This window comes from Salvelinus fontinalis, chromosome 23 (genome assembly GCF_029448725.1).
Source record: "Salvelinus fontinalis isolate EN_2023a chromosome 23, ASM2944872v1, whole genome shotgun sequence".
Taxonomy (NCBI): domain Eukaryota; kingdom Metazoa; phylum Chordata; class Actinopteri; order Salmoniformes; family Salmonidae; genus Salvelinus; species Salvelinus fontinalis.
In genome coordinates this window covers 23,275,135-23,300,575 of record NC_074687.1, presented here as the reverse complement: position 1 = coordinate 23,300,575, position 25,441 = coordinate 23,275,135, and the positions used below count along the sequence as shown (strand labels likewise).

Below are 25,441 nucleotides of genomic sequence, written 5' to 3'. Positions count from 1 at the left end.
ATGGTATGCAAGTAGAAATACTGGTGTGCAAAAGAGCAAAAAAGTAAATAAAAACAATATGGGGATAAGGTAGGTAGTTGGATGGGCTATTTACAGATGGGCTGTGTACAGCTGCAGCGATCGGTAAGCTGCTCAGATAGCTGATGCTTAACGTTAGTGAGGGCGATAGAAGTCTCCAACTTCAGCGATTTTTGCAATTCGTTTCAATTCGTTTCATTGGCAGCAGAGAACTGGAAGGAAAGGCGGCCAAAGTAGGTGTTGGCTTTGGGGGATGACCAGTGAGATATACCTGCTGGAGCGCGTGCTACGTAGGTGGGTGTTGTTATGGTGACCAGTGAGCTGAGATAAGGCGGATCTTTACCTAGCAAAGACTTATAGATGACCTGGAGCCAGTGGGTCTGGCGACGAATATGTAGCGAGGGTGTGGGAGGTGGGACAAAAGAGGTATCTGAGGCATGTTGAGTGGGACTAGGGGCTTCTCAGTAAACGTAAACAATGATAACTATCGTAAACAACAGTATACAAGGCATATTGACATTAGAGAGAGACATAAAGCAATCACAGGTCTTGATTGGGAGAGCTAGCTAAGACAACAACGGGTAAGACAACAACAACAGGTAAAATGGCGATGAATAGGCAGAGAGGGTCAGTTAACTACACACAGGGCCTGAGTTCGAGGCTGGGGCCGACAGACAAACTAAATGGAGTACCGTGATTAATGAACAGTCCAGCAGGCATCAGCTATGTAGTCAGGTGATCATAGGGTCCAGTGAACAGCAATAGATGACAGGGAAGCCGTTAGGTAGTCGTTACTATGCTAGCAAGCCGGAGACACAGCGTTCCAAAAAACTTAGCAGGCCAGGGCTAGTAGAAGCGTCTGCCCCGACGTCCGGCAAAGGCCGGTTGAGGGCACAACGGGTGGAATTACGTCGGCAGACCAGTTGTGATGGAACGACGGGGCTCCGTGTCGACAAAGGGTCCAGGCCAGTTGGCAAAAGAGGTATTGTAGCTGGAGTAATTTAGTTTGCTAGCCGGTAGATGTGCCTAGTTCGAGGCTAACTGGTGCTAGCTTCGGGACAAGGTTGTTAGCCACTATGGCCACTCGGTAGCAGCTAGCTAGCAGCGATGATCCGATTCAAAGGTCCAGAGTTTACGGCAAAAATCCGGTTGTGTAGTGGATTCTAGTCCTGTTAGTGAAGAGTCCGGGAGGCATCATCTGTGTAGCTGAGTGATCATAGGGTCCACTGAGCAGGCCGGGAGATGGGCCTGGCTGAAGGCTAGCTTCGGGGCTGGGCCACTCGGTAGCAGCTAACTAGCTGCGATGATCAGGAGGCATGGTCCAGGGCTTATGTCAGGAATCCGGTGTTGTAGTGGAGAAAAACAGTCCAGTATGCTCAGGGTTGATAACGCACTGTGCAGACTGGCAAGTATTATCCAGGCTAAAAGCGGCTGGTGTCTGTGTAAAGGTAAAGGCCGCTAGCCGTGGCTAAAAATGACTAAATAGCTAGTAGCTAATTAGCTGGTTAGCAGATCCGTATCACATGGGGTGAGGCGGGCTGCCGGAAGGTATATTTAATTAAAAAATATAAATTATATTTAAATATAATTTTTTTTAAACGGAAAAAAAATACATTTACACGGGGAGAACGACAAACAACGTCTGCACTGCTACGCCATCTTGGATCACTAAGATCCATGAACGTGCACAACACTATGCCAGTGAGTGCTGATGAGAGGAAAGACATTGGCTAATTAGCATCTCACTTCTGATGTTGTTTTAGCATCTTACAGCTTCTCTCACGGTGCTTGTTAAGGAAGGCAGCGGGCAGCATGGTTCCCTGTCTGTCAGCGTTTTAGAAGACAGAACATCCTGCTCCTCTCTGGTCTTTCATAATGACTAGATCTAACACCAGCAGTTTTCCCTTTCCCTCATTATCACCAAGACATATTAAAGGCACTGGAACATCATCTCACAATCAACTGGTATCAAACCTAATGCTGCTGAATACAAGTCTTGACCATAGAGCAGTGCCAATCCTCTGTGTTTGATAGTGTCAGTTAGGACCTGAACTCATAGTCACAAAACCTCTCAGAGTACAAGTACTGATCTAAGATCAGGACCTCCCTGTCCATGGAATCGTATTTATTATGATCTAAAAGGTAAAGCTGATCCTATACCATCTCTCCTACTCTGAGAGGTTTTGTGAATATGGGCCCTCGACCACTGCCAATATCATACAGAGAGATCCACCTCAGATTTGTGTCTGTCTGAGGGAGTAGGAAGGTCAGGCCAGGGCAGGGAGGCCAGGATGGGAGTACAAACAGGTGACAGGGGGCCTTGAGTTGGACCTATTTGGGGGGGGCGGACGGACGCTAGGTTGGTACTGCATGCTGCAGCAGCTGTTGGGTTGAACTAGGGTGATTGCGTTGAGAAGAGACGTGTAATGTCCTTGAGCAACAAAGATTTGTCCATGGCTTCAAAGAACTAAAGCATGGAACTGAAGATGTAAAGAGGTATTACCCTATTAGGAGGCCTGCTGTGTCCACTGGATAAGTGAGATGTGTAGTTTGAATACCTGCCGCATTGCTAGTCATCCAATGTAGTATGCTGTGAACAGTTACAGACTTTCACATCTGTATAACACTTCAACACAAACTGTAATGTAATTTCAATATTAACTATACTGTTAATAACCACCAACATATATCTGTGTATTGGGTTTTAGGATGTTGTTAACTGATATTTGACTCTGTTGTTTTGACTCTTGTCTGTTGGGGTGGTTTTGGAGGACACAGTTGTCATGGTTTTATTTTGAAGTGGTTGTGGAGGACACAGTTGTCATGGTTTTATTTTGAGGTAGTTGTGGAGGACACAGTTGTCATGGTGTTCTTGAGCTTCACCATGTACAGAGGTACAGTTATTCAGTCAGTTAGTCAGTCAGTACCTTTGGCAGCATCATGTTGGGGATGGGTGTGGCAGCTGAGCTCTCAGACATTGAGAGAGAGGGGAGATGAGGGGAGGGACTGAGGATGGGAACAGAGCAACCAAAGCTCAGAATTAGACCGGGCCCAGACCACTTAGGTTGTGTGTTGCTGTGGCAACAGCTCTGTTCCCTTCACACAGAGTTTTGGCGGTGGTATCTCGCCGGCTGTCTCTCTCTCTCTCGCTCTCTCTCTCTCTGCCCTCCCTCTCTCTCTCTCTCTCTTTCTCCCCTCTCCACCCTGCGGTGAGGTGCAAGCCTGCGTTTGGCAGTGTGTCTGACTCTGTGGCTGCCTCAGGTCTCTACTCAAGGGGAGTCCGTTTTCGCTTTGCTCTACTGGTCTAGTCTGGTCTGACCAGTACAGGTAATAAAAAAACATTTTCTGTCCTGGTAGTGTAGCTTAGTACAGCATTGTCTGCATGCCTGGGAGGATTGTAGTTGTTGTGGCTTTGGAATAGAATATAACTGTTCTTCTCTTTTATACTGGGGTTTTATTGACATATAATGTGCCTTATTTTTAATTGATCATGTTTTTTATTTATTTATTAATGTGTTAAGGCCAATGAGACAAACTTGGTAAGAGAAGTAAGAGCTGTCACTGTGAACGGTTTTTGACTCAACATCATCCTGTCGGGAAGGGCTGAAACAAGACTGAAGAAGACAGCTATCATTAGAATTAGAGTAGACGTGTGTGTGTGTGTGTGTGTGTGTGTGTGTGTGTGTGTGTGTGTGTGTGTGTGTGTGTGTGTGTGTGTGTGTGTGTGTGTGTGTGTGTGTGTGTGTGTGTGTGTGTGTGTGTGTGTGTGTGTGTGTGTGTGTGTGTGTGTGTGTGTGTGTGTGTGTGTGTGGTTTGTGTCTGTCAGCTAGTAAACTGCTGTTTCACTGGAATGAACACAACGACCTGGTGATGCTGTGTGTGCATGTGTGTGTTGGAAGTGTGTGTGAGCATGTGTCGTCGTGTGCCTTTTGAGGCAGAATTTGATCTGGATGCAGGACACATCACTGCCCAGTCTGTGGGGAGGGAGGGAGGGAGTGGTTATCTGTCTAGGTGAGGGTATGTCTGTCTGTTTGGAGGGAGGGAGTTCATCATAGCCAAGCTATGGGCTCTAGAATAGAATGACATTATGGTGTCTAATCAGGATAGAGACAAAGGAAGAGTGACTAGAAAGGGCATAGAACCGCTGACGATGGCAATTTGCTTTGCTTCTATGCAGACACTGAAAATGGCCCATAAGGCTCTGGTTAAAAGAAGTACAACATAGACAATAGGTTGCCGTTTGAGACGCAGCCCTGGACTGTGTTTGTTGGAATGTCATGCCATGTGGTTGATCTGCTAGGTCAATCTGACCGAGATCAAAGAGGCGAAGGCTGGACCAATAGAATGTGCGACCGATACAATTTGATTTGATTTGGAGGAATCTGTTAATACTGTCTCAGTGGCTCTGTGGTGAAAGCATCTCTTCTTTTTGTTCTCCTCCCTGTCCATCTTTTGACTCTCCTGTTCAGCTCGTTAGAGCTGCATCAATGCATCAAGCACAACATCACTGAGCTGGGAGGGATTGAGATTCAAGACATGAAACACAGTTTCGTGATGTGATCTCAGGGTGGAGATCTGAGAGCGTTGACCAGTATCTGATAGGCTGTTGATTGATGCTCCTGGATTATCAGCATTGACTGTTCTGTTGTATTTTTTGACTACTTGGCAGGTATAACTCCTACTGAAGTCTTTAAAACAATCTCGCTCAGGTTTTTACGTTTTCTTGAATATCTTCTGTTTATTAATGGATTAAACTGACTGTAATGACAGTTGGGTTTGGCAATGGTATGTATTTGTCCATGTGTGGATGACAGTCATTTTCTCTGTAAAATGGAACCACAGAAAGCAGGCTCATTTGAGTGGGTGAGTGTTACCAGAAGAGTTACGTATGTTTGTGTGTGTGTTTGTGCATGTGTGTGTGCATGTGCGCGTGAGTGTCTGGTGGGTGGAAAATGGTTCTGAAACAGCTCCACGTCGTGACAACAAAAGCTTTCCACCTCCAACTAACTAATCCCACTGAAATACACTTTTGCCATGTCAATTACACGGTTTAGGAGACTGACATTCTCAAAAATTCTAAATGATGACAGTAAAAGTCATGAGTGTAAAATAAAGGATGTGGTATGGATCTACAGTATATATTGGATTCCATATGCACAAGAATCATGGATGTATTGCTCACTAAGGTTTACATTACAGCATATATACACAAACTCTACATACACACACAAGCACACTCACACACACACAATAACATATAAATCTATGTTCTTCTGAACTCAGTCCACTCCACATCTGTTTTACAATTACTTGACATCTTTGTTATGCTATTTTAATCATTGTACTGTAAACCTATGTCTAATGGGTAAAGGTGTCATCTAGATGAAATTGTTGTTGACCAGTGGAGGGTATCCGGGTCATGTTCATTAGTGCACACCATAGCAAACATTTTGTGACGAAAAACATGCTTCCGTTGCTTCCGTTTGGTTCCTAGTGAGTATAACCCTGGGCATCCCACACTGTTGTTGACTCAAAGTTATCAGCCAATCACAGGCCCATGCCCAGAGCCATTTCTGATTGGCCAGTAGGTTTCGCTGCTTCCTGTCTGAACCAGTGTTTCCATGGTGATGCCTGCAGTTAGAATGCTGCCAATTCTACAAGTATAGATTGCCTATTTCATATTTAAATTTTGTAATTTTTTCTCACCACGGTTCTCTGCATATTAAACCTTTAGCCTTAGATAGACAGAAAGCAATCATTAAATGAATGATCAATCAATAAGTACTGACCATAAGTAAATATTTCCTTGACACACTATGATTAGCAAGATCTAGTTGGACTAGACATCACTGATGACTGTGGGTGCCTGTGTGTCTAACTGTGTGTGTGTATGTGTGTGTCTATGTGTGTGTGTGTCCCACAGAGCAAGTGTCTGCGCGAATCGTGCAGGAGGTGACAGCAGAAGCAGTGGCAGTACTGAAGGGAGAACAGGAGACAAGACTGCAGTCAGGTACACACACACACACACACACACAAGACATGTCCCGGTTCACCCGTCTCTTCCCTCCCCACCCCTCCAGAGGGAGCATAGCTAATCTGAAAGTGACACAGAAGTCCTTTTGGCTGATGTCAATGGACTAAAATGGTGCTGTTGGGGTGTGTGTGTTTGGGTACATCTGTGTATGCATGCGTGCATGTGTGTGTGTGTGTGTGTGTGTGCGTGTGTGCGTGCGTGCGTGCGTGCGTGCGTAGGGGTTAGAGAGCAGTGCTTGGACCGGACAGCTGTCAGAGAAGATCTAACATGGTGGTAGTGGTGGGGGAGTAAGCCCAGAGCAAAGCAGAACAGATCCCAGATCAGCCATCTGGAGTCCACATAGCAACATTGACCCTCAACATGTAGTAGCCTCTCCATGCACGTGCACAGATAAGGGTCTGCCTGAGCACATGCCCCTTTGCCTTCCCACTCGCCAAGTGCCCTTTTGGGTGGTGGTATATACACTGCTCAAAAACATAAAGGGAACACTTAAACAACACAATGTAACTCCAAGTCAATCACACTTATGTGAAATCAAACTGTCCACTTAGGAAGCAACACTGATTGACAATAAATTTCACATGCTGTTGTGCAAATGGAATAGACAAAATGTGGAAATTATAGGCAATTAGCAAGACACCCCCAATAAAGGAGTGGTTCTGCAGGTGGTGACCACAGACCACTTCTCAGTTCCTATGCTTCCTGGCTGATGTTTTGGTCACTTTTGAATGCTGGCGGTGCTTTCACTCTAGTGGTAGCATGAGACGGAGTCTACAACCCACACAAGTGGCTCAGGTAGTGCAGGTCATCCATTCTAGCCATCACTCTGGTTGTAATTCCGATAGTGTCCACAAGATGGCAGCAGTGTATGTGTAAAGTTTCAGATGGATAACTTGAAGTATGAGTGAACTACAATACTTTTAGTGTGAAGTCCCCAGGTACATTTGGGCAAATCGTGAAGGAGACATTCGCATTCATATTACATTTTTCTGCAAGAATATCGTCAAATCTGTATACTTGGACTTTGATTTAGCTTTCCAAGTATTAGTAGCCATATTATAAGTTCAACATTTGCAAAGCAACCAGTTTTCATAACTTCATCATTCATAACATAACTAATTTTGGTCCAAAATGAAAATGCATGCTGTCATACAAGGTTAGTAGCTACATTTTACGACATATACATGGTTTCCAGATACTCCCGTAAAGCCCAGCTCATTGGCTATATAGCTAGTTTTGTTAAGCACCGATTGGTGCTTAATTGACAAAGATACAGTCGATCAAGTGATGATCGCCCGCGTCATCGGCGTGCCATGAAGGCGTCGTTCTCTGACCAAATATGGTGTCCTATAGGATATACTACACCCCTAATGATATAGTGAAGTCTTGTTACCTTCTAGGATCTCTGAGGAATACATACGAACGTGATTTGACTCGTTGAAACAACGTTTAAGGTGAGATTTTCACAGATTCCTTTCTTTGCAAATTGAACGAGTGGAAATACAAAATCGATCGTGCATGCTATAGGGACCTTTTTAGGATATGAAACTGACACTTCATGTTATCTCTGGGACCCTTTGGATGATAAATCAGAGCAATATTTCAGAATGTAAGTACACATTTCACCTTCAGAGGTGAATTTATCATACCTATTGTGGTGAAAAAAAGTGTTTTGTTGTTAGGAGCTCTCCTCAAACATGGCATTTTTTCGCGGTAATAGCTACTGTAAATTGGACAGTGCAGTTATATTAACAAGAATTGAAGCTTTCAGCAGATATAAGACACTTCTATGTACCGACATTTGTTGTTTCTCTAAAATCAGTGATCTTGACACAACACGCTGTATGATTTACAACTGTCCCGTTGACGGAACGCCAATCCTTAACTTTTAACTTCTTATGGCTGCAGCCCGACGTCGGTACACTTATGACAACAGCCAGCTCAAGTGCAGGGCGCGAAATTCAAAATATACATTTTTTAAATATTTAACTTTCACACATTAACAAGTCCAATACAGCAAATGAAAGGTACACATCTTGTGAATCCAGCCAACATGTCCGATTTTTAAAATGTTTTACAGCGAAAACAGCACGTATATTTATGTTAGCTCACCACCAAATACAAAAAAAGGACAGACATTTTTCACAGCACAGGTAGCATGCACAAAGCCAACCTAACTAACCAAGAACCAACCAAACTAACCAACAAACAACTTCATCAGATGACAGTCTTATAACATGTTATACAATAAATCTATGTTTTGTTCGAAAAATGTGCATATTTCAGGTATAAATCATAGTTTACATTGCAGCTACAATCAGAAATTGCACCGAAAGCAGCCATAATAATTACAGACACCAACGTCAAATACCTAATTACTCATCATAAAACATTTCTGAAAAATACATAGTGTACAGCAAATGAAAGACAGGCATCTTGTGATTCCAGCCAATATTTCCGATTTATTAAGTGTTTTACAGCGAAAACACAATATAACGTTATATTAGCTTACCACAATAGCCAGAAAGACAAGCCATTTCCCAGTAGCAAAAGTTAGCGATCGTAACAAACCAGTCAAATATATATATTTTTTGACTAACCTTGATATTCTTCATCAGATGACAGTCCTATAACATCAGGTTATACATACACTTATGTTTTGTTCGAAAATGTGCATATTTAGAGCTGAAATCAGTGGTTACACATTGTGCTAACTTAGCTACTTTTTCCACAACGTCTAAACAGCAACGATATTTTTCTGACACGTTTTCTGACACACATATTCTGACCAAATAGCTATTCATAAACATAACTAAAAAATACATGTTGTATAGGAAATGATAGATCTATTAGTTCTTAATGAAATCGCAGTGTTAGAATTCTAAAAAATAACTTCATTACCACATCCAGCTTCGGTATAGCTGAGTACCCCAAAGTTGGGCGCCGGCAACTAGTTCACATGCACGACAGATATATGAAATAGCATCATAAAATGTTTCTTACTTTTGGTGATCTTCCATCAGAATGTTGGACAAGGTGTCCTTTGTCAAGAACAATCGCTGTTTGGATTTAGAACGTTCATTTTCCCTCTCGATTTAGCAAGCGCACTAGCCAAGTGGCACGACGCTCTCCATGTCAACAAACGGAAGAGAACGGAACACGGCAAAACTCCCGAAAAATTTTCAATAATCTGATGAAACTATATTGAAAAAACATACTTTACGATGATATGGTCACATGTATCAAATAAAATCAAAGCCGGAGATATTAGTCGCCTATAACGGCAGCTAAACAGAAGGCAAATCTAGGTTCCTCTTCGCACTCGCCAAAAAACAGGAAATGGGCGGACACGTCATACAAAGAGCTTGTATTCCACTTCAGACCAAGATAAACACGAAATTTCTTCTCTCACCGCCTCTTGACATCCAGGGGAAGGTGTATGAAGTGCACGTATACTAATACGTATCATGCCCATGTATAGGCAGGAAGTAGAACAGAGCATCGATTTCAGACTTTCCACTTCCTGGTCAGGAAGTTTGTGCCAAATGAGTTCTGTTTGACTCACAGATATAATTCAAACGGTTTTAGAAACTAGAGAGTGTTTTCTATCCAATAGTAATAATAATATGCATATTGTATGAGCAAGAATTGAGTACGAGGCCGTTTGAAATGGGCACCTTTAATCAGAGCTACTCAATACTGCCCCTGCAGCCATAAAAAGTTAATGAAATCGCAGTGTTAGAATTCTAAAAAATAACTTCATTACGACATCCAGCTTCGGTATAGCTAGAGTAGCCCAAAGTTGGGCGCCGACGACTAGATCACATGTACGACAGATATATGAAATAGCATCATAAAATGTTTCTTACTTTTGCTGATCTTCCATCAGAATGTTGGACAAGGGGTCCTTTGTCAAGAACAATCGTTGTTTGGATTTAGAACGTCCATTTTCCCTCTCGATTTAGCAAGCACACTAGCCAAGTGGCGCGAATCTCTCCATGTCAACAAACGGAAGAGAACGGAACACGGCAAAACTCCCGAAAAAATGTCAATAATCTGATGAAACTATATTGAAAAAACATACTTTACGATGATATGGTTACATGTATCAAATAAAATCAAAGCCGGAGATATTAGTCGCCTATAACGGCAGCTAAACAGAAGGCAAATCTAGGTTCCTCTTCGCGCTCTCCAGAAAACAAGAAATGCGGGACACGTCATACAAAGAGCTTGTATTCCACTTCAGACCAAGATACACACTAAATTTCTTCTCTCACCGCCTCTTGACATCCAGGGGAAGGTCTATGAAGTGCACGTATACTAATACGTATCATGCCCATTTATAGGCAGGAAGTAGAACAGAGCCTCGATTTCAGACTTTCCACTTCCTGGTCAGGAAGTTTGTGTCAAATGAGTTCTGTTTGACTCACAGATATAATTCAAATGGTTTTAGAAACTAGAGAGTGTTTTCTATCCAATAGTAATAATAATATGCATATTGTACGAGCAAGAATTGAGTACTAGGCCGTTTGAAATGGGCACCTTTTATCTGGCTACTCAATACTGCCCCTGCAGCCCAAACAGGTTAAGAACTAATGGATCTATAATTTCCTATACAACATGTATTTTTTAGTTATGTTTATGAATAGCTATTTGGTCAGAATATGTGTGTCAGAAAAAGTGTCAGAAAAATATCCGGACGTTATGGAAAAAGTAGCTACGATAGCAACATGTATAACCACTGATTTCAGCTCTAAATATGCACATTTTCGAACAAAACATAAGTGTATGTATAACCTGATGTTATAGGACTGTCATCTGATGAAGAATATCAAGGTTAGTCAAAAATTATATATCTTTTACTGGTTTGTTACGATCGCTAACTTTTACTGCTGGGAAATGGCTTGTCTTTCTGGCTATTGTGGTAAGCTAATATAACGTTATATTGTGTTTTCGCTGTAAAACACTTAATAAATCAAAAATATTGGCTGGAATTACAAGATGCCTGTCTTTCATTTGCTGTACACTATGTATTTTTCAGAAATGTTTTATGATGAGTAATTAGGTATTTGACGTTGGTGTCTGTAATTATTATGGCTGCTTTCGGTGCAATTTCTGATTGTAGCTGCAATGTAAACTATGATTTATACCTGAAATATGCACATTTTTCGAACAAAACATAGATTTATTGTATAACATGTTATAAGACTGTCATCTGATGAAGTTGTTTGTTGGTTAGTTTGGTTGGTTCTTGGTTAGTTAGGTTGGCTTTGTGCATGCTACCTGTGCTGTGAAAAATGTCTGTCCTTTTTTTGTATTTGGTGGTGAGCTAACATAAATATACGTGCTGTTTTCGCTGTAAAACATTTTAAAAATCGGACATGTTGGCTGGATTCACAAGATGTGTACCTTTCATTTGCTGTATTGGACTTGTTAATGTGTGAAAGTTAAATATTTAAAAAATATATATTTTGAATTTCGCGCCCTGCACTTGAGCTGGCTGTTGTCATATTGTGGGCGGCCTCGGGCTGCAGCCATAAAACAAGAGAGAGATAGGCTTTAGGCATGGATGTGAAACGGGAAAGCTTTGTTAGGACTATCATTTCCTCCTCACAGTATATTACAACATGTCTCCATTCACCTAGGCCTTGGCTGTTGATGGATCAAGACTAGGTTGTTTTTATTGATCTCAGATTCTCAGCTTGTCAGTGTCAAAGTAGCCTGTCATTTCCATTATTTGTCCGGTATGCCTATGAAAAAAGTTTCTGCCAAATACTCCAGTCATAAAAAATGATTTAGAATTGCATTAAATGCATTTAGAAAAGGCCACATTTTTCCAGGACACTAGGCTACTAAGAATGTTCCTTGTGTGTGCAACTTGCAAGCGCCTCTACTCCACTACTCTATGCCACTATATGGAAGTGTGCTGATAGGCTATGCATGTAATGCGCTACTATAAAGGTGCATTTCTTTTTCCTCATGTGTTCCGGAACATCAGAGCTCCCCAGGTCACCAACCTCTCATGCCCACGTTTTGTTCCAGCAACTCCTGATTTCCAAATAATGTATTATTTAATTATTAAGCACTGAACACAGGTAGTCTAGACTCTAGCTAACCTCCCTATACTAAACAATCCACACAAGCCACTAGCCAGACAGCCATATATCATGAGTTAGAAGATCATGAATATATGGCTATATTATGAAGTCAATACTTAAGAGCATTGAAGTTAAATCACAATCATAAAAACTAACTAGCTAACTAGAAGATTTACATAAATCATCAACATCAACGATCAGCTGATAGCCTTCCCTCTTTTCAAAATGTCACTCATGTCTTTGGGAGGCACTGTAACTAGCTTGCTTTCGATTTGCAATGAGTGAGTGTGTTGTTGCAGTAATAAATAGGGTCTGTGCACACACCTGAGCCTCTCTATCCCCTGATGGGACGTCTCTCTGTCAGCACATCTAAACTCAGCAAAAAAAGAAACTTCCTCTCACTGTCAACTGCGTTTATTTTGAGCAAACTTAATATGTGTCAATATTTGTATGAACATAACAAGATTCAACAACTGAGACATAAATTGAACAAATTCCATAGACATGTGACTAACAGAAATGGAATAATGTGTCCCTGAACAAAGAGGGGGTCAAAATCCAAAGTAACAGTCAGTATCTGCTGTGGCCACCAGCTACATTAATTACTGCAGTGCATCTCCTCCTCATGGACTGCACCAGATTTGCCAGTTCTTGCTGTGAGATGTTACCCCACTCTTCCACCAAGGCACCTGCAAGTTCCCGGACATCTCTGGATGGAATGGTCCTAACCCTCACCCTCCGTTCCAACAGGTCCCAGACGTGCTCAATGGGATTGAGATCCGGGCTCTTCGCTGGCCATGGCAGAACACTGACATTCCTGTCTTGCAGGAAATCACGCACAGAACGAGCAGTATGGCTGGTGACATTGTCATGCTGGAGGGTCATGTCAGGATGAGCCTGCAGGAAGGGTACCACATGAGGGAGGAGGATGTCTTCCCTGTAACGCACAGCGTTGAGATTGCCTGCAATGACAACAAGCTCAGTCCGATGATGCTGTGACACACCGCCTCAGACCATGAAGGACCCTCCACCTCCAAATCGATCCCGCTCCAGAGTGCAGGCCTCGGTGTAACGCCCATTCCTTTGATGATAAACACGAATCCGACCATCCCCCCTGGTGAGACAAAACCGCGACTCGTCCGTGAAAAGCACTTTTTGCTAGTCCTGTCTGGTCCAGTGACGGTGGGTTTGTGCCCATCAGCGATGTTGTTGCCGGTGATGTCTGGTGAGGACCTGCCTTACAACAGGCCTACAAGCCCTCAGTCCAGCCTCTCTCAGCCTATTGCGGACAGCCTGAGCACTGATGGAGGGATTGTGCGTTCTTGGTGTAACTCGGGCAGTTGTTGTTGCCATCCTGTACCTGTCCCGCAGGTGTGATGTTCGGATGTACCGATCCTGTGCAGGTGTTGTTACACATGGTCTGCCACTGGGAGGACGATCAGCTGTCCGTCCTGTCTCCCTGTAGCGCTGTCTTAGGCGTCTCACAGTTCGGACATTGCAATGTATTGCCCTGGCCACATCTGCAGTCCTCATGCCTCCTTGCAGCATGCCTAAGGCACGTTCACGCAGATGAGCAGGGACCCTGGGCATCTTTCTTTTGGTGTGTTTCAGAGTCAGTAGAAAGGCCTCTTTAGTGTCCTAAGTTTTCATAACTGTGACCTTAATTGCCTACCGTCTGTAAGCTGTTAGTGTCTTAACGACCGTTCCACAGGTGCATGTTCATTAATTGTTTATGGTTCATTGAACAAGCATGGGAAATATTGTTTAAACCCTTTACAATGAACATTTGTGAAGTTATTTTCATTTTACAAATTATCTTTGAAAGACAGGGTCCTGAAAAAGGGACGTTTATTTTTTTGCTGAGTTCATACTAACCAGCAGTGAGGACTCTGTCTGTCAGCAAATCTACCTCACACTACATCTATGGAGTGTGGAGCTGACAGATACACATCAAAATGGGGATATACTGTAGAGGCTACAACAGAGCCAACAGAGGCTGTCTGTTGTTAACCTATTTTGTATTACAGTAATGCATTTGTATTACTGCTATTAGCTAATTCACTATTACAGTTGATAATATAAATGCAGCTTCTTGGAATTACCTCGCATTTCATAAAATTTCCTCACTGGAGGAATTTCCTCAATCCTCACTGGAGGAATTACTCAGCGAAAAACAGCCATTGTAGTATTAATTCACATCTCTACTGTTCACAGAGACTGTCAAAGAAGCTTTAAAGGATTAACAGGAGAGACAGGTAGAGAGAGAGAGAGAGCAGAAAGACTAATTAATTTCATCCTCTCCTCTCCAGGCTTAATTAGCTACTATCTCAACACACAAAGGGTTGGCTATTAGTTAGCTGTTTTCAAACTTCATTCGCGATAAATTCTCATCTGTCCATGTTTGTCTGTCCCCATCTGTTTGTCTTTCTGTAGTTGAAGATACGGCAAACCTGCCCCCCTCTCCTCCTCCCTCACCTGCTGCTGAGCACTGCTTCAGACCCCTGGAGCAAGGTAAGGTCCGGAGGGAGGGAGGGAGGGAGGGAGGGAGGGAGGGAGGGAGGGAGGGAAATGGAGAGAGAGAGATAGAAATAGAGAGAGAGAGCGAGAGAATGTGAGTGAATGATATGTTATCATCAAGACTGTATGTGTTGTATTTGACTGTGCTGAGACCCTTGGAACCCCATTGCTGCTGCCTTGGAAGATACAGTATGTGTTACCTTTGGGCGAACCAATCAGAGAGGCTCTCTACCTGGATCATGTTGTTACACAGAAACCCAGGAAGTGTATCTTAGACATTCATTCTCTTTCTGTGGAAGTAAACAGAAGTCTTCTCCCTCCTCCTCATCTTCCTTTTCCCACAGAATTAGAAATCATCTCACCTTCATCACGTCTTTACCTCAATCACTCAATCACTCCATCCACAAGCCCATACTCCTTTATCTTCCCCCCTTCCCTGACCATGCATCTTGGAATGCCAGTGCATGACCTTTGCATGACCTTGTCCCTCCTCACCCCCCACTGGCATCCTTCCTCCCCTCTAACTTTGATCATCCACCCCTACTGCCTTTGCAGATATACCTCTGGTAGCCTGTTTGCCCTCCTAACCTCTTTTGTTTCTACTTACGTGTCTTTGTCTTTACTCTTCTGTCCTGCGTTTAAGCATGTCTTCTTGTTGGTTTTTCCTTGTTGTTGGACCATGCTTTTTTGTCTTCCTGGTTTGTTTCTGATTGTGCCTGGCCTGTTGTCTATGTTTGTCTAGTCTACTCTGACTGAAGTGGACATGTGACTTATGACAGATTTTGTGTGAGGATCCAGCCATGCTCAGACAGACTGGTTATTGGTATTTGAATTGACTTGTTAGCTACATAGCTTCCTCTCTTCCTATATAATGAGTCATAGCCATCTCCCTTATAAGGGAACACCTTGGCACCACTGTGCTACTGTATTAGGGGCGGTGACCAAACACCCAGCAAGCATGTAGTGGCCCACTAGCAGCCCACCGCTGGAACACTGTCTATCAGCACTGCAGCAGTCGGTTCACTAACACTAGCCTTCAATGGGTTTCATTGTTACATCGCTTTACATTGTTGTCTCTGTTACGTTGTTCCGACTGTGTGGTCCGCCCATCTTCTCTTCGAGTGGCAGGCTCCAAACTCACTTTCAGTTGCTGGTCACTGTCCTTGTGTCTTTGTCTTGTTGCCTCTCTCTCTCTCTGTCTCTCTCTCTCTCTCTCTCTCTCCCCCCAACACTACATCCCTCTATCCTCCCTCCCTGTCTGTTTCTGTGTGTGTGTGCCTCTCCCTCCATCCCTCCCCCCTCCCTCCCTCTCTCCCAGTGTGTTTCTCTCTGTGTATGTGTCCAAATTTCCCCTGCAGTACGTTCTTCTGTTGTTTGTAGATGTAGGGGATGAGGAGAAGGAGGCCTGCCCTCTCCGCCGCTTCCAAAATTCTCGGGAGAGGTGCAAGTTCCTCGCCCCCTCCATCTCTGTGTCTGTGCCCGAGGATGACCCCTACCACTCTGACGAGGAATACTATGATCACCCCTTGTTCAGCCCTGAGTGGGATCGCTCCGTCTCCTCTCGGCCCACAGTGCTGGCCGCTGCCTTTAGACAGATCCAAGGTGAACCGCGCATGGTTCCTCTACGTACGCCATTCTTCCTTCCTATCGCCCCTTCTTCTATCTTCCTCTTTCTCGATTTTTACCCTGATCCACCTTTTCTGTGGTTTGACCAACAACCTATGTCTTACTGTCTGTGCGTTTGTGTCCCTGTGGTGTCAATTAGCTCAAATAATCTGAGCTTTCAGGTTTTGATTATCTAGTTTGTTTTAATTTCTATTTATTTCTCAATCAAAGCCATGTGTTCCCTTTAGTCAATGTTGCCACCGGAAGCCCCCCATACCTTCTGAAAGTAATCTGATAAATATAAGCATCATTTATCAAAGTGATCCAATAGAGATAACTAATCAATAACTGTATTGATTCATAATTTGAATACAAACTGGGCTGAGGAAATTCTTAAACATACATGTGCATACTTGCAAGGATGCATATCATGAAGTGTTCACATGTTTATGCATACAGGTCAAACAACGTCATATGCATATCACGTAAATAGAGTGGCATGCAGGTCCAAATGGCTTGCAGCAATATACAGTGGATTGTTGAGCATGATCTAAGACTTGTTTCATGCACGTTTTCCTCTCTGACTGTCCGTGTCATCTTAATGCTTCATGCGTGTTGTGTGTCTGTCTGTCATCTCTCCCTCAAAGACAAACTCATCCCTGATCCCTCCCATCAGGCCCCTCCTCATTCGTCCCACCACCGCCCTTACACACACACACCCGTTGTAGATCACTATTCAATCACAGAAATCACAGGACGACTTTCAGCTCGACACTCAACACTCTGCATATAGACACACAAGCTCTTAAAGGACACACTTCACACACATTCTCAATATGCTCTCTCACAACTCTCAAAGGCTTATAGTATTAGTAAACAAAAACATGTCCTTACTTAACACCTCATCAGGGCTGTACTAGGCTGGAGGTTTAGCAGCCCTCCCCTCTCTGTCTCCTCTCTGTCTCCAGGAGACAGCTGGAAGTGTTACAGTATACGGCATCAGTCTTCCTCTCTGTCTCTCCCTGGGCAGAGAGATCCCCTGAAGTTACATATGTAGGATCTTAATTTGATCACTTTGCAATGCAGGAAATGTAAAAAATGTAGTGTATTTGAGGTTTAAAAAGGCTTCTGAAGTTTGTCATTTCTACTTTGAAATTTCAGACTTGATTTTCCCTTTATGAAAAATGTATCAACCCCTACAAAAATGTCCATTAATTAGAATCCACATAATAATTCACATTTCCTGTTGCTTCAGGATTATTGTCCTGCTGTAGAGAACTGGCTCAAATTAAGATCACACATCTGTAGGTTTAGCAGTCCTCTTCTCTCCAGCTTGTAGACTGTATGGCATCACTCCTCCGCTCTGTCTCTTCCTGGGCAGAGAGAGTCCCTGCTGTGATGTGACCCAGCACACTGCTGCATGCTGCCACATCCGGTCACGGCCCTGCTATACACGCACGCACGCACGCACGCACACAGCAGCAGCAGCACAGTCGCCAGACCATCACATCTAAAACCCTGAGCACCGTGCCACATGGCGAGGCATAGTGCCGCCACATAAAGCCTGCTGAATTGAGCAGCGTCTTTCTGCCTCTAAGCAGGATTTCAGAATCGTAGGCGGCATAACAGCTTAGGAGTTAGGAGCAGAGGCACCCAGCTCCATGGTGACAGAGAGAGGATGCGTGGATATGCTTGTTTGGGGGCTAGATCTGTTTCTATCATCTAATGGTTTGGGTTTGGAGGGTTGAGGAGGGTTGAGGACTGGTCCTAGAACAGTGATACAGGACACATTCTCTGCCTAGTGCCTACACTGCCTACATCAAGTCAGAAAATTGTTACAGATCTTGGATGAGCTGGGAGTGGGATTTATGATATGTTTCTGTGGCTCTTCTCTCAACTTATAAGGGGAAGGCAATGTCCACTTAGTATATTATGTGTAAAATGTTCAGTCGTGGCCGAAAGTTTTGGGAATGACACAAATATTAATTTTCACAAAGTCTGCTGCCTCAGTGTCTTTAGATATTTTTGTCAGATGTTACTATGGAATACTGAAGTATAATAACAAGCATTTCATAAGTGTTAAAGGTTTTTATTGACAATTACATGAAGTTGATGCAAAGAGTCAATATGTGCAGTGTTGACCATTCTTTTTCAAGACCTCTGCAATCTGCCCTGGCATGCTGTCAATTCTCTTCTGGGCCACATCCTGACTGATGGCAGGCCATTCTTGCATAATCAATGCTTGGAGTTTGTCAGCATTTGTGGGTTTTTGTTTGTTCACCTGCCTCTTGAGGATTGACCACAAGTTCTCAATGGGATTAAGGTCTGGGGAGTTTCCACGCCTTGGACCCAAAATATCAATGTTGTGTTCCCCGAGCCACTTAGTATTGCCTTATGGTAAGGTGCTCCATCATGCTGGAAAAGGCATTGTTCGTCACCAAACTGTTTCTGGATGGTTGGAAGAAGTTGCTCTCGGAGGATGTGTTGGTACCATTCTTTATTCATGGCTGTGTTGTTAGGCAAAATTGTGAGTGAGCCCATTCCCTTGGCTGAGAAGCAACCCCACACATGAATAGTTTCAGGATGCTTTACTGTTGGCATGACACAGGACTGGTGGTAGCGCTCACCTTGTCTTCTCCGGACAAGCTTTTTTCCGGATGCCCCAAACAATCGGGAAAGGGGATTCATCAGAGAAAATGACTTTACCCCAGTCATCAGCAGTCCAATCCCTGTACCTTTTGCAGAATATCAGTCTGTCCCTGATGTTTTTCCTGGAGAGAAGTGGCTTCTTTGCTGCCCTTCTTGACACCAGGCCATCCTCCAAAAGTCTTCGCCTCACTATGCGTGCAGATGCACTCACACCTGCCTGCTGCCATTCCTGAGCAAGCTCTGTACTGGTGGTGCCCCGATCCCGCAGCTGAATCAACTTTAGGAGACGGTCCTGGCACTTGCTGGACTTTCTTGGGCGCCCTGAAGCATTCTTCACAACAATTGAACCGCTCTCCTTGAAGTTCTTGATGATCCGATAAATGGTTGATTTAGGTGCCATCTTACTGGCAGCAATATCCTTGCCTGTGAAGCCCTTTTTGTGCAAAGCAATAATGACGGCACGTGTTTCCTTGCAGGTAACCATCATTGACAGAGAAAGAACAATGATTCCAAGCACCATCCTCCTTTTGAAGCTTCCAGTCTGTTATTCGAACTCAATCAGCATGACAGAGTGATCTCCAGCCTTGACCTATTCAACACTCACACCTGTGTTAACGAGAGAATCACTGACATGATGTCAGCTGGTCCTTTTGTGGCAGGGAAATGTTTTGGGGGGATTCAGTTCATTTGCATGGAAAAGCGGGACTTTGCAAAAATTTGCAATTCATCTGATCCCTCTTCATAACATTCTGGAGTGTATGCAAATTGCCATCATACAAACTGAGGCAGCAGACTTTGTGAAAATTAATATTTGTGTCATTCTCAAAACTTTTTGCCACAACTGTATGTATAGCCACACAACTTTGCTTGCAAAATACTGTTATAGTGTATCATGCATGCATTTTCTTACTGATAAATGTACAGTACATCTGAATGGAAATAACCTGATGTGATGTGTTGGCGTGGTGTGTGTGACAGAGAAAGACTATGGCCATTGTGTGCCTTTTTGATAACTTAGAGCCACAGCAGATTGGACAGACAGAGGATAGGGTTCTTTTATAGCCTGACAAAGACTTTCTGGACCTCTCTGTCACAGTTGCACTCAATAAAACTGCAGGAACATTCAACAGTGTGCTGTACCTGTATCTGTCTTTCTTTCAAGGTTATTTGATATTATTTTAGATCTTTATTATAAAGAAAAGCCTCTGCCTGCTTACTCTGATCCAAAACATCCATCCAGTCCAAACCCAAACAAATCACATGGCCAGGGGAGAAACGTCACTCACTCATATGCTACAACATCTGTGACGTGCATCTATATCTTTGAGCCACCTTTACAGAGCTGAAAGTGTCTCACCGATGTGTACCCATGTAACCCAAGTCTGTGTTGCCAACCCATAGTCTTGATGTGTACTGTCCACCTCTCCCCTTCTTTTATGCAAAGTAGAGACTGTCGAGGCTCTTACAGATAACTTCAAAGAGGAGGAGGAGGAGGAGGAAGAAGAAGTGTTGATGTTGGAGGAGGATGAGGAGATGGAAGGGGCAGCAGCAGAAATCGTGGCTGCTCTTGAGGAGCTGTGGAGTGGGGATGAGCCTGAGCCAGACGGCACCCCGACCAAGCCCTTAGAACAGGCTGCGACTGTAGGCGAGGCCCAGGCTGGGCCCCCTGTGCAGGCAGTGGCAGTTAGTGCTGCTCTTGATGGCCCTAACAGGAGGGAGGATGAGGTTGAGGAGGAGGAGGAGGTGGCAGTGCCTGAGGGGAAGGAGGAGATCCTTGATGAAGGTGTGTCTGTCTGCCCTCTTTCTGGTCTCCCAGGATGCATGTTATTGTATTGTTTATAGAAAATGAGAATGTTTAGGCTTCAAGGGAATTCATCAGTGATTAAATGAGGTGGAATGGCTCAAAGTCCCCCCCCCCCCCCCCCCCCCCCCGCTCTACGCTCTGCTAAAGGCCGTAAGGCAACACAGGCTTGACGGTGAAAGCTAGGAGACATGTTTAAAAACTTTCCTCCTGATTTATTTATTTTTGCTTTTTCCTTGCTTGTGTTTTCTGTTTCTAGTTGCAGATTTTGAGGCCGGCCTTTTCGTGTCTGTGTATTAAGGAATGAAATGTTGTCGATCCTCCTAACCGTGCTTTCCCCTCTCTGATGCTACCTATCAATGCATTGATGTCTCATTGGTGTTAACCTATCACTCAGTGTCTTTCTGGCAGTGTTGTATCCCATATAGACGTCTCATTTATTTATCATGTAAATCATCCGTTCTCTATTGGTTTCAACACTATTTTCTGTTCAACTTTCCTTAAGCTGTCATTGTAATACTATCAGAGTGTTCTCATTATTTTGTCATTGTATTCATTTGTGCCATTTCACTGGTTTTCATCTGTTCGATATTGTGTTATTCTGTCATTTTTCCTGTTGTTCAAATGTTTATTTCTTAGTTGAACTTAAGAATTTTATACTAACAACTTGTAATAAAAATATACTTATACTAGCTAAATTTGATGATCCGTTATTGTATATCGTCCTCAAAGTTAATAGTTAAATATGTACTCGATGTTAATTCATCAAACATCAAATTATTCTACACACACTGACAAATCATGGTGTAAAGTAATTATTTAGCTAAATGCAAATCATTATGATTTCTCACTAAGAATTGACAGAATGACAGAAAGGCTATTATTTGACCTCTATTAGATTGTCAAGTCGTACCTCATTGCTTGGTTCTTCTCATCCATCAACAGTATGGCTGCCTGCGCATTCCAATTCCGTCATTCCGGTTCCATCACGTTCCATCACGTTCCATGCCTCTGTTCCGTCCATATGAGAGTGGGTTCCGGCTCATGCTCCTGTCCCGCCTCCTCAGTGATGTGCGTGCGATGCCCTCTGTACTGTGCAACAATAAGCAGAGCTTTGCCTGTGTCTGTGATAGTATGGCTGGCCCTATTTAAAATGGCTGTCCTTAAACAAAGTAGCCTACAATTAATAGTTGAATGTTGAAGCAAAACCAAACAAAGTACTAAAGATTTAACTTACAGACTTAAAGATGGACATGGAGAAACCAGGCAGTGAGAGTGGATGCCTCAGCCCAGACTTCACTGAACCAGAGTGTCCAGCTTTCTCCAGCGGGGACCACGCAGCACCCCCCCGGTACCCCAAAATAGAAATGGCTTCTCCATCCCCTTCTCCGTCAGCTTTCCTTTCTAACAGCCAGAGCCAAGCCAAAGAGCCTACCAAAATGTCTATACCGGATGAACCTACAACAGTCTCAGAGAAGCAGCCGTCTGTGGAAGTTCTTGAGTCCAGTAACCTCACAACGGTTGCAGGGTCTGGATTCACTACAGCTGGAGACAAAGATCAAGGTGTCTCCTCTGACTCTAACAAAGACAAATCTGGCATGTCGTCTTATTTCGAGACTTTGGCCCTGAAGGCAGATGAGGGATCCAAGGGGGCTCAAGCAGAAGGTTATTATGAACTGAGCACCGCAGGTCAAGAGACGAGCTTAGAGAGAAGCTCCCCAACAGTTCCGTCACCCCCTGAGATCAACTACAGCATGTTGGCACAAACACAGTCAGTGGAGAAGAAGCCGATGGGATATCAAAAGGATACCTTACCGGCCCTGGACAGGAGTAACGAATGTAGGCTTTCCCCCGGGAAGTTGGCCCTGGATCAGAGAAGCTACTCTCTCAACATTACGATTGGATCGATGGATCCCAGCGGCCAGGGCCTACCTAGGAACTTCTCTCCATTGGCCACGGACATCATGTCTTTTACCAGTGGCAGTCTGGATGAGTCTGTCAACTATCTCCCAGTTACCACCCTGTCTGCGGAGAAGGTGCCCCCGCCTTTCCCTCCCCTGATCCTGGAGACGGCCGCCTCAGTCACGTCTGACTCCTCGTCTCCTCCCCACAACACAGGAGAGATCCCCGGCGAAAAGACCAGCCCCCAGGGGTCAGAGTCCCCAGAGTCTCCCTTTCCACCCAAATACTACTACAAAAATGGGACAGTTATGGCTCCTGACCTACCTGAGATGCTGGACCTGGCAGGCACCAGGTCTAGACTAACTTCTGAGAACAATGACCCAGAGACCATGAGGAGGAAGTCTGTTCCTGCAGACGCCCAAGGCATTGGGAGCGACTCCCTGGCCAACCTGGTCCTGGGGGACCAGAATCAGAGCCAGAGTCTTGCCAAGAGTGAGAGCCAGCTGGAGGAGTTGGGTTACTGTGTGTTCAGTGAGTACTCAGGGCCCATGCCTTCCCCTGCTGACCTCCATAGTCCAATTGACTCCCCGCCCCAGCGCTTCACCCCTATGGCTCTGGAGGAAAAGATGGCAGAGGAAAAACTGAAGATCGAAGCTAGAGACAAACTAGCCGAAGACGAGAAGACAAATCAGTTAACTGTGTGTGACGGTTCCAAAGAAAAGGAAGAAGCTAAACAAGTGGGACGGAAAGCTTCTGCTTCAGAGGAAAAAGACAACAAAGAGATCAGCCATGAAAAATCTGCCATGGAGGACCAAAACGACAAACCGGCTTCAGCTCTGAAGTCAGCAGAGTCCTTTGTGACTCCTACAGTGATGGTCACCCTGGATGAGGAGGGAAAGGCAGGGAACGAGGGACCAGAGACAGATGCTGAGATGGCTGCCTACGAGAGGCAGATCCGCCGGCTGGAGATGGAGGACAGGCCCCTGAGCATGGAGGAGGAGCGAGAGCTGCAGGAGTTAAGGGAGAAGGTGACGGAAAAGTTCTTGGTGCACCAGGAGGCATACGAGGAGGTGGATGCCGAAGACGTCTACCAACTGACTGGGGTTGCCAAGGACCGGATCAGCAGGCCCGCGAGGCCCTCCCCGGCCTCCTCCGTGGAGAGCACCACAGAAGAAGAGAAGGTTCCAGTTACGGACACCGAGAAACCTAAACAGACGGGAGGTCAGACAACGCCTCCGAAGGTTGACGTCATGGCGACATCTCCGTCTGTGTCAGGTGGTGATGTGAGCACCACAGAAGAAGAGAAGGGGAAAGTTAGCGAAGAGAAGCTGAAGAAGGAGCAGGAGCAGGTTGTAGAGGTCAAAGAGAAGAACAAAGAAGAAAAGAAAAAGGAAGAGGGGGAGGAGGAGGAGGAGGATATAGAGCAGGAGGTGGAACAGGAGGAAATCATGATAGAGATAAAACCAACAAAGCCTGGAGAGAAAGAAGAGAAGGTTGAGAAGGATATAATGAAAGACAAGGAGGAAGAAGAAGAAGAGGAAGATGGTGAAGTTCTGTCAGGGGCAGGGGCAGGAGCAGCGGTGGATGACGTTCCAGAACCCAGAGCTGCCATAGAGTCAGTGGTGACTGTGGAAGATGACTTTATCATTGTAGTCCAGACCATCGACGAGGGCGAGGAGCCAGGACACAGCGTGCGTTTCTCTGCTCCGCCTGAGCCTGAGACACCACAGGCTCTCCACGAGCATGAGGGAGAGGAGGAGGAGGAGGAGGAGTCCCAGGAGGTGGAGATCATGGAGGCAGCTAGTCTTGAGGAGGTGGGGGATGTCTCAGAGGAGGTCCGTGAGAAGGAGGTGCAGGCCTCACCAGAGAAGGAGGTGCAGACAGAGACCGAGGGACAGACAGAGAGCTACGACAGAGATGAGACCACCATGGACGACTCAATCCTAGACAGCTCTTGGGTCGACACTCAAGGTGAGATTTCTCTCTGTTATCATCCCATAATATAGGTTTCAATGACAGATAAATTATGTTTCAGTGACCACTAGGAATTATATAATCAGAGGTTAGAAAATGAAATAGTACATATGCATATTCATGTTTATTACAGCCTTTTATTTTATCATCATAAAGTTACGATAACACTGTTTTACCCAATTTATGAGTGTTGTTCCCATGTATTGTGTTGTGTCCGTAGTACTACTGCATGATGATCTTATCATGTCTATTTTATACCTAGATCTCTGCACTGTAGATGTGGATGATGACAAGAGCATGGCTACAGAGCAGATCGAGCCCCTGAGAGCCGACCGGGTCCCAGCCCCACCAGTCAAGAAGGAGAAGACTCCCCAGAAGCAGGAGAAGCAGGAGAAGCAGCCGGTGAATCCCAAGGCTAAAGGGGGACGGGTGAAAGGGCGCGAGGGGCACGTCTCCACACCAGAACGTAAACCCATTCACAAGCAGCCGGTCTATATCCCCAGGGAGGACGTCAAGAAGAAGAAAGGTTTAGAACTACAATATCTCTCCAAATTAGTTTGTTACTCTGCTTTTTAAATATTTAAAAAATATATTTTTAGTTATTCATTATTATTGACAGCTTATTTAATTCTGTTTGATTTTATTTGGTGTAGATCTCTGCTCAGTGTGTTACTCTAGAGGGCCAGTTTCCCGGACACTTCAGTGTAGAACCTTCTTTGAAATAACGTTTTAGTCCAGGACTAAGCTGGATATGTGTCTTGGAAACCAACAACACTTTTAATTTCTATATAGTTCTTTGTAGTTATATAGTATTAATTGACAAATTTTGTTATTCTCTTTCAT

General features: G+C 44.3%; 1 protein-coding gene across 15 annotated transcripts in view; it reads left to right on the top strand.

Annotated features, from left to right (window-relative positions):
• The window catches only part of map2 (microtubule-associated protein 2), a 139,803-nt gene that overhangs the window by 84,311 nt on the left and 30,051 nt on the right, over positions 1-25,441 (top strand). For 3 of the 15 annotated variants that reach the window (XM_055878275.1, XM_055878274.1, XM_055878267.1), the window contains exons 1-7: positions 619-1,000; positions 5,942-6,028; positions 14,584-14,661; positions 16,048-16,269; positions 20,366-20,704; positions 21,962-24,595; positions 24,861-25,124. In XM_055878275.1, coding sequence (XP_055734250.1) covers positions 784-1,000; positions 5,942-6,028; positions 14,584-14,661; positions 16,048-16,269; positions 20,366-20,704; positions 21,962-24,595; positions 24,861-25,124 — 3,841 coding nt within the window. In that variant the 5' untranslated portion in view covers positions 619-783. Of the gene's footprint in view, positions 1-618; positions 1,001-5,941; positions 6,029-14,583; positions 14,662-16,047; positions 16,270-20,365; positions 20,705-21,961; positions 24,596-24,860; positions 25,125-25,441 lie in introns of those variants that run through there. The other 12 variants (XM_055878282.1, XM_055878270.1, XM_055878271.1 and 9 more) reach the window with 9 other exon arrangements.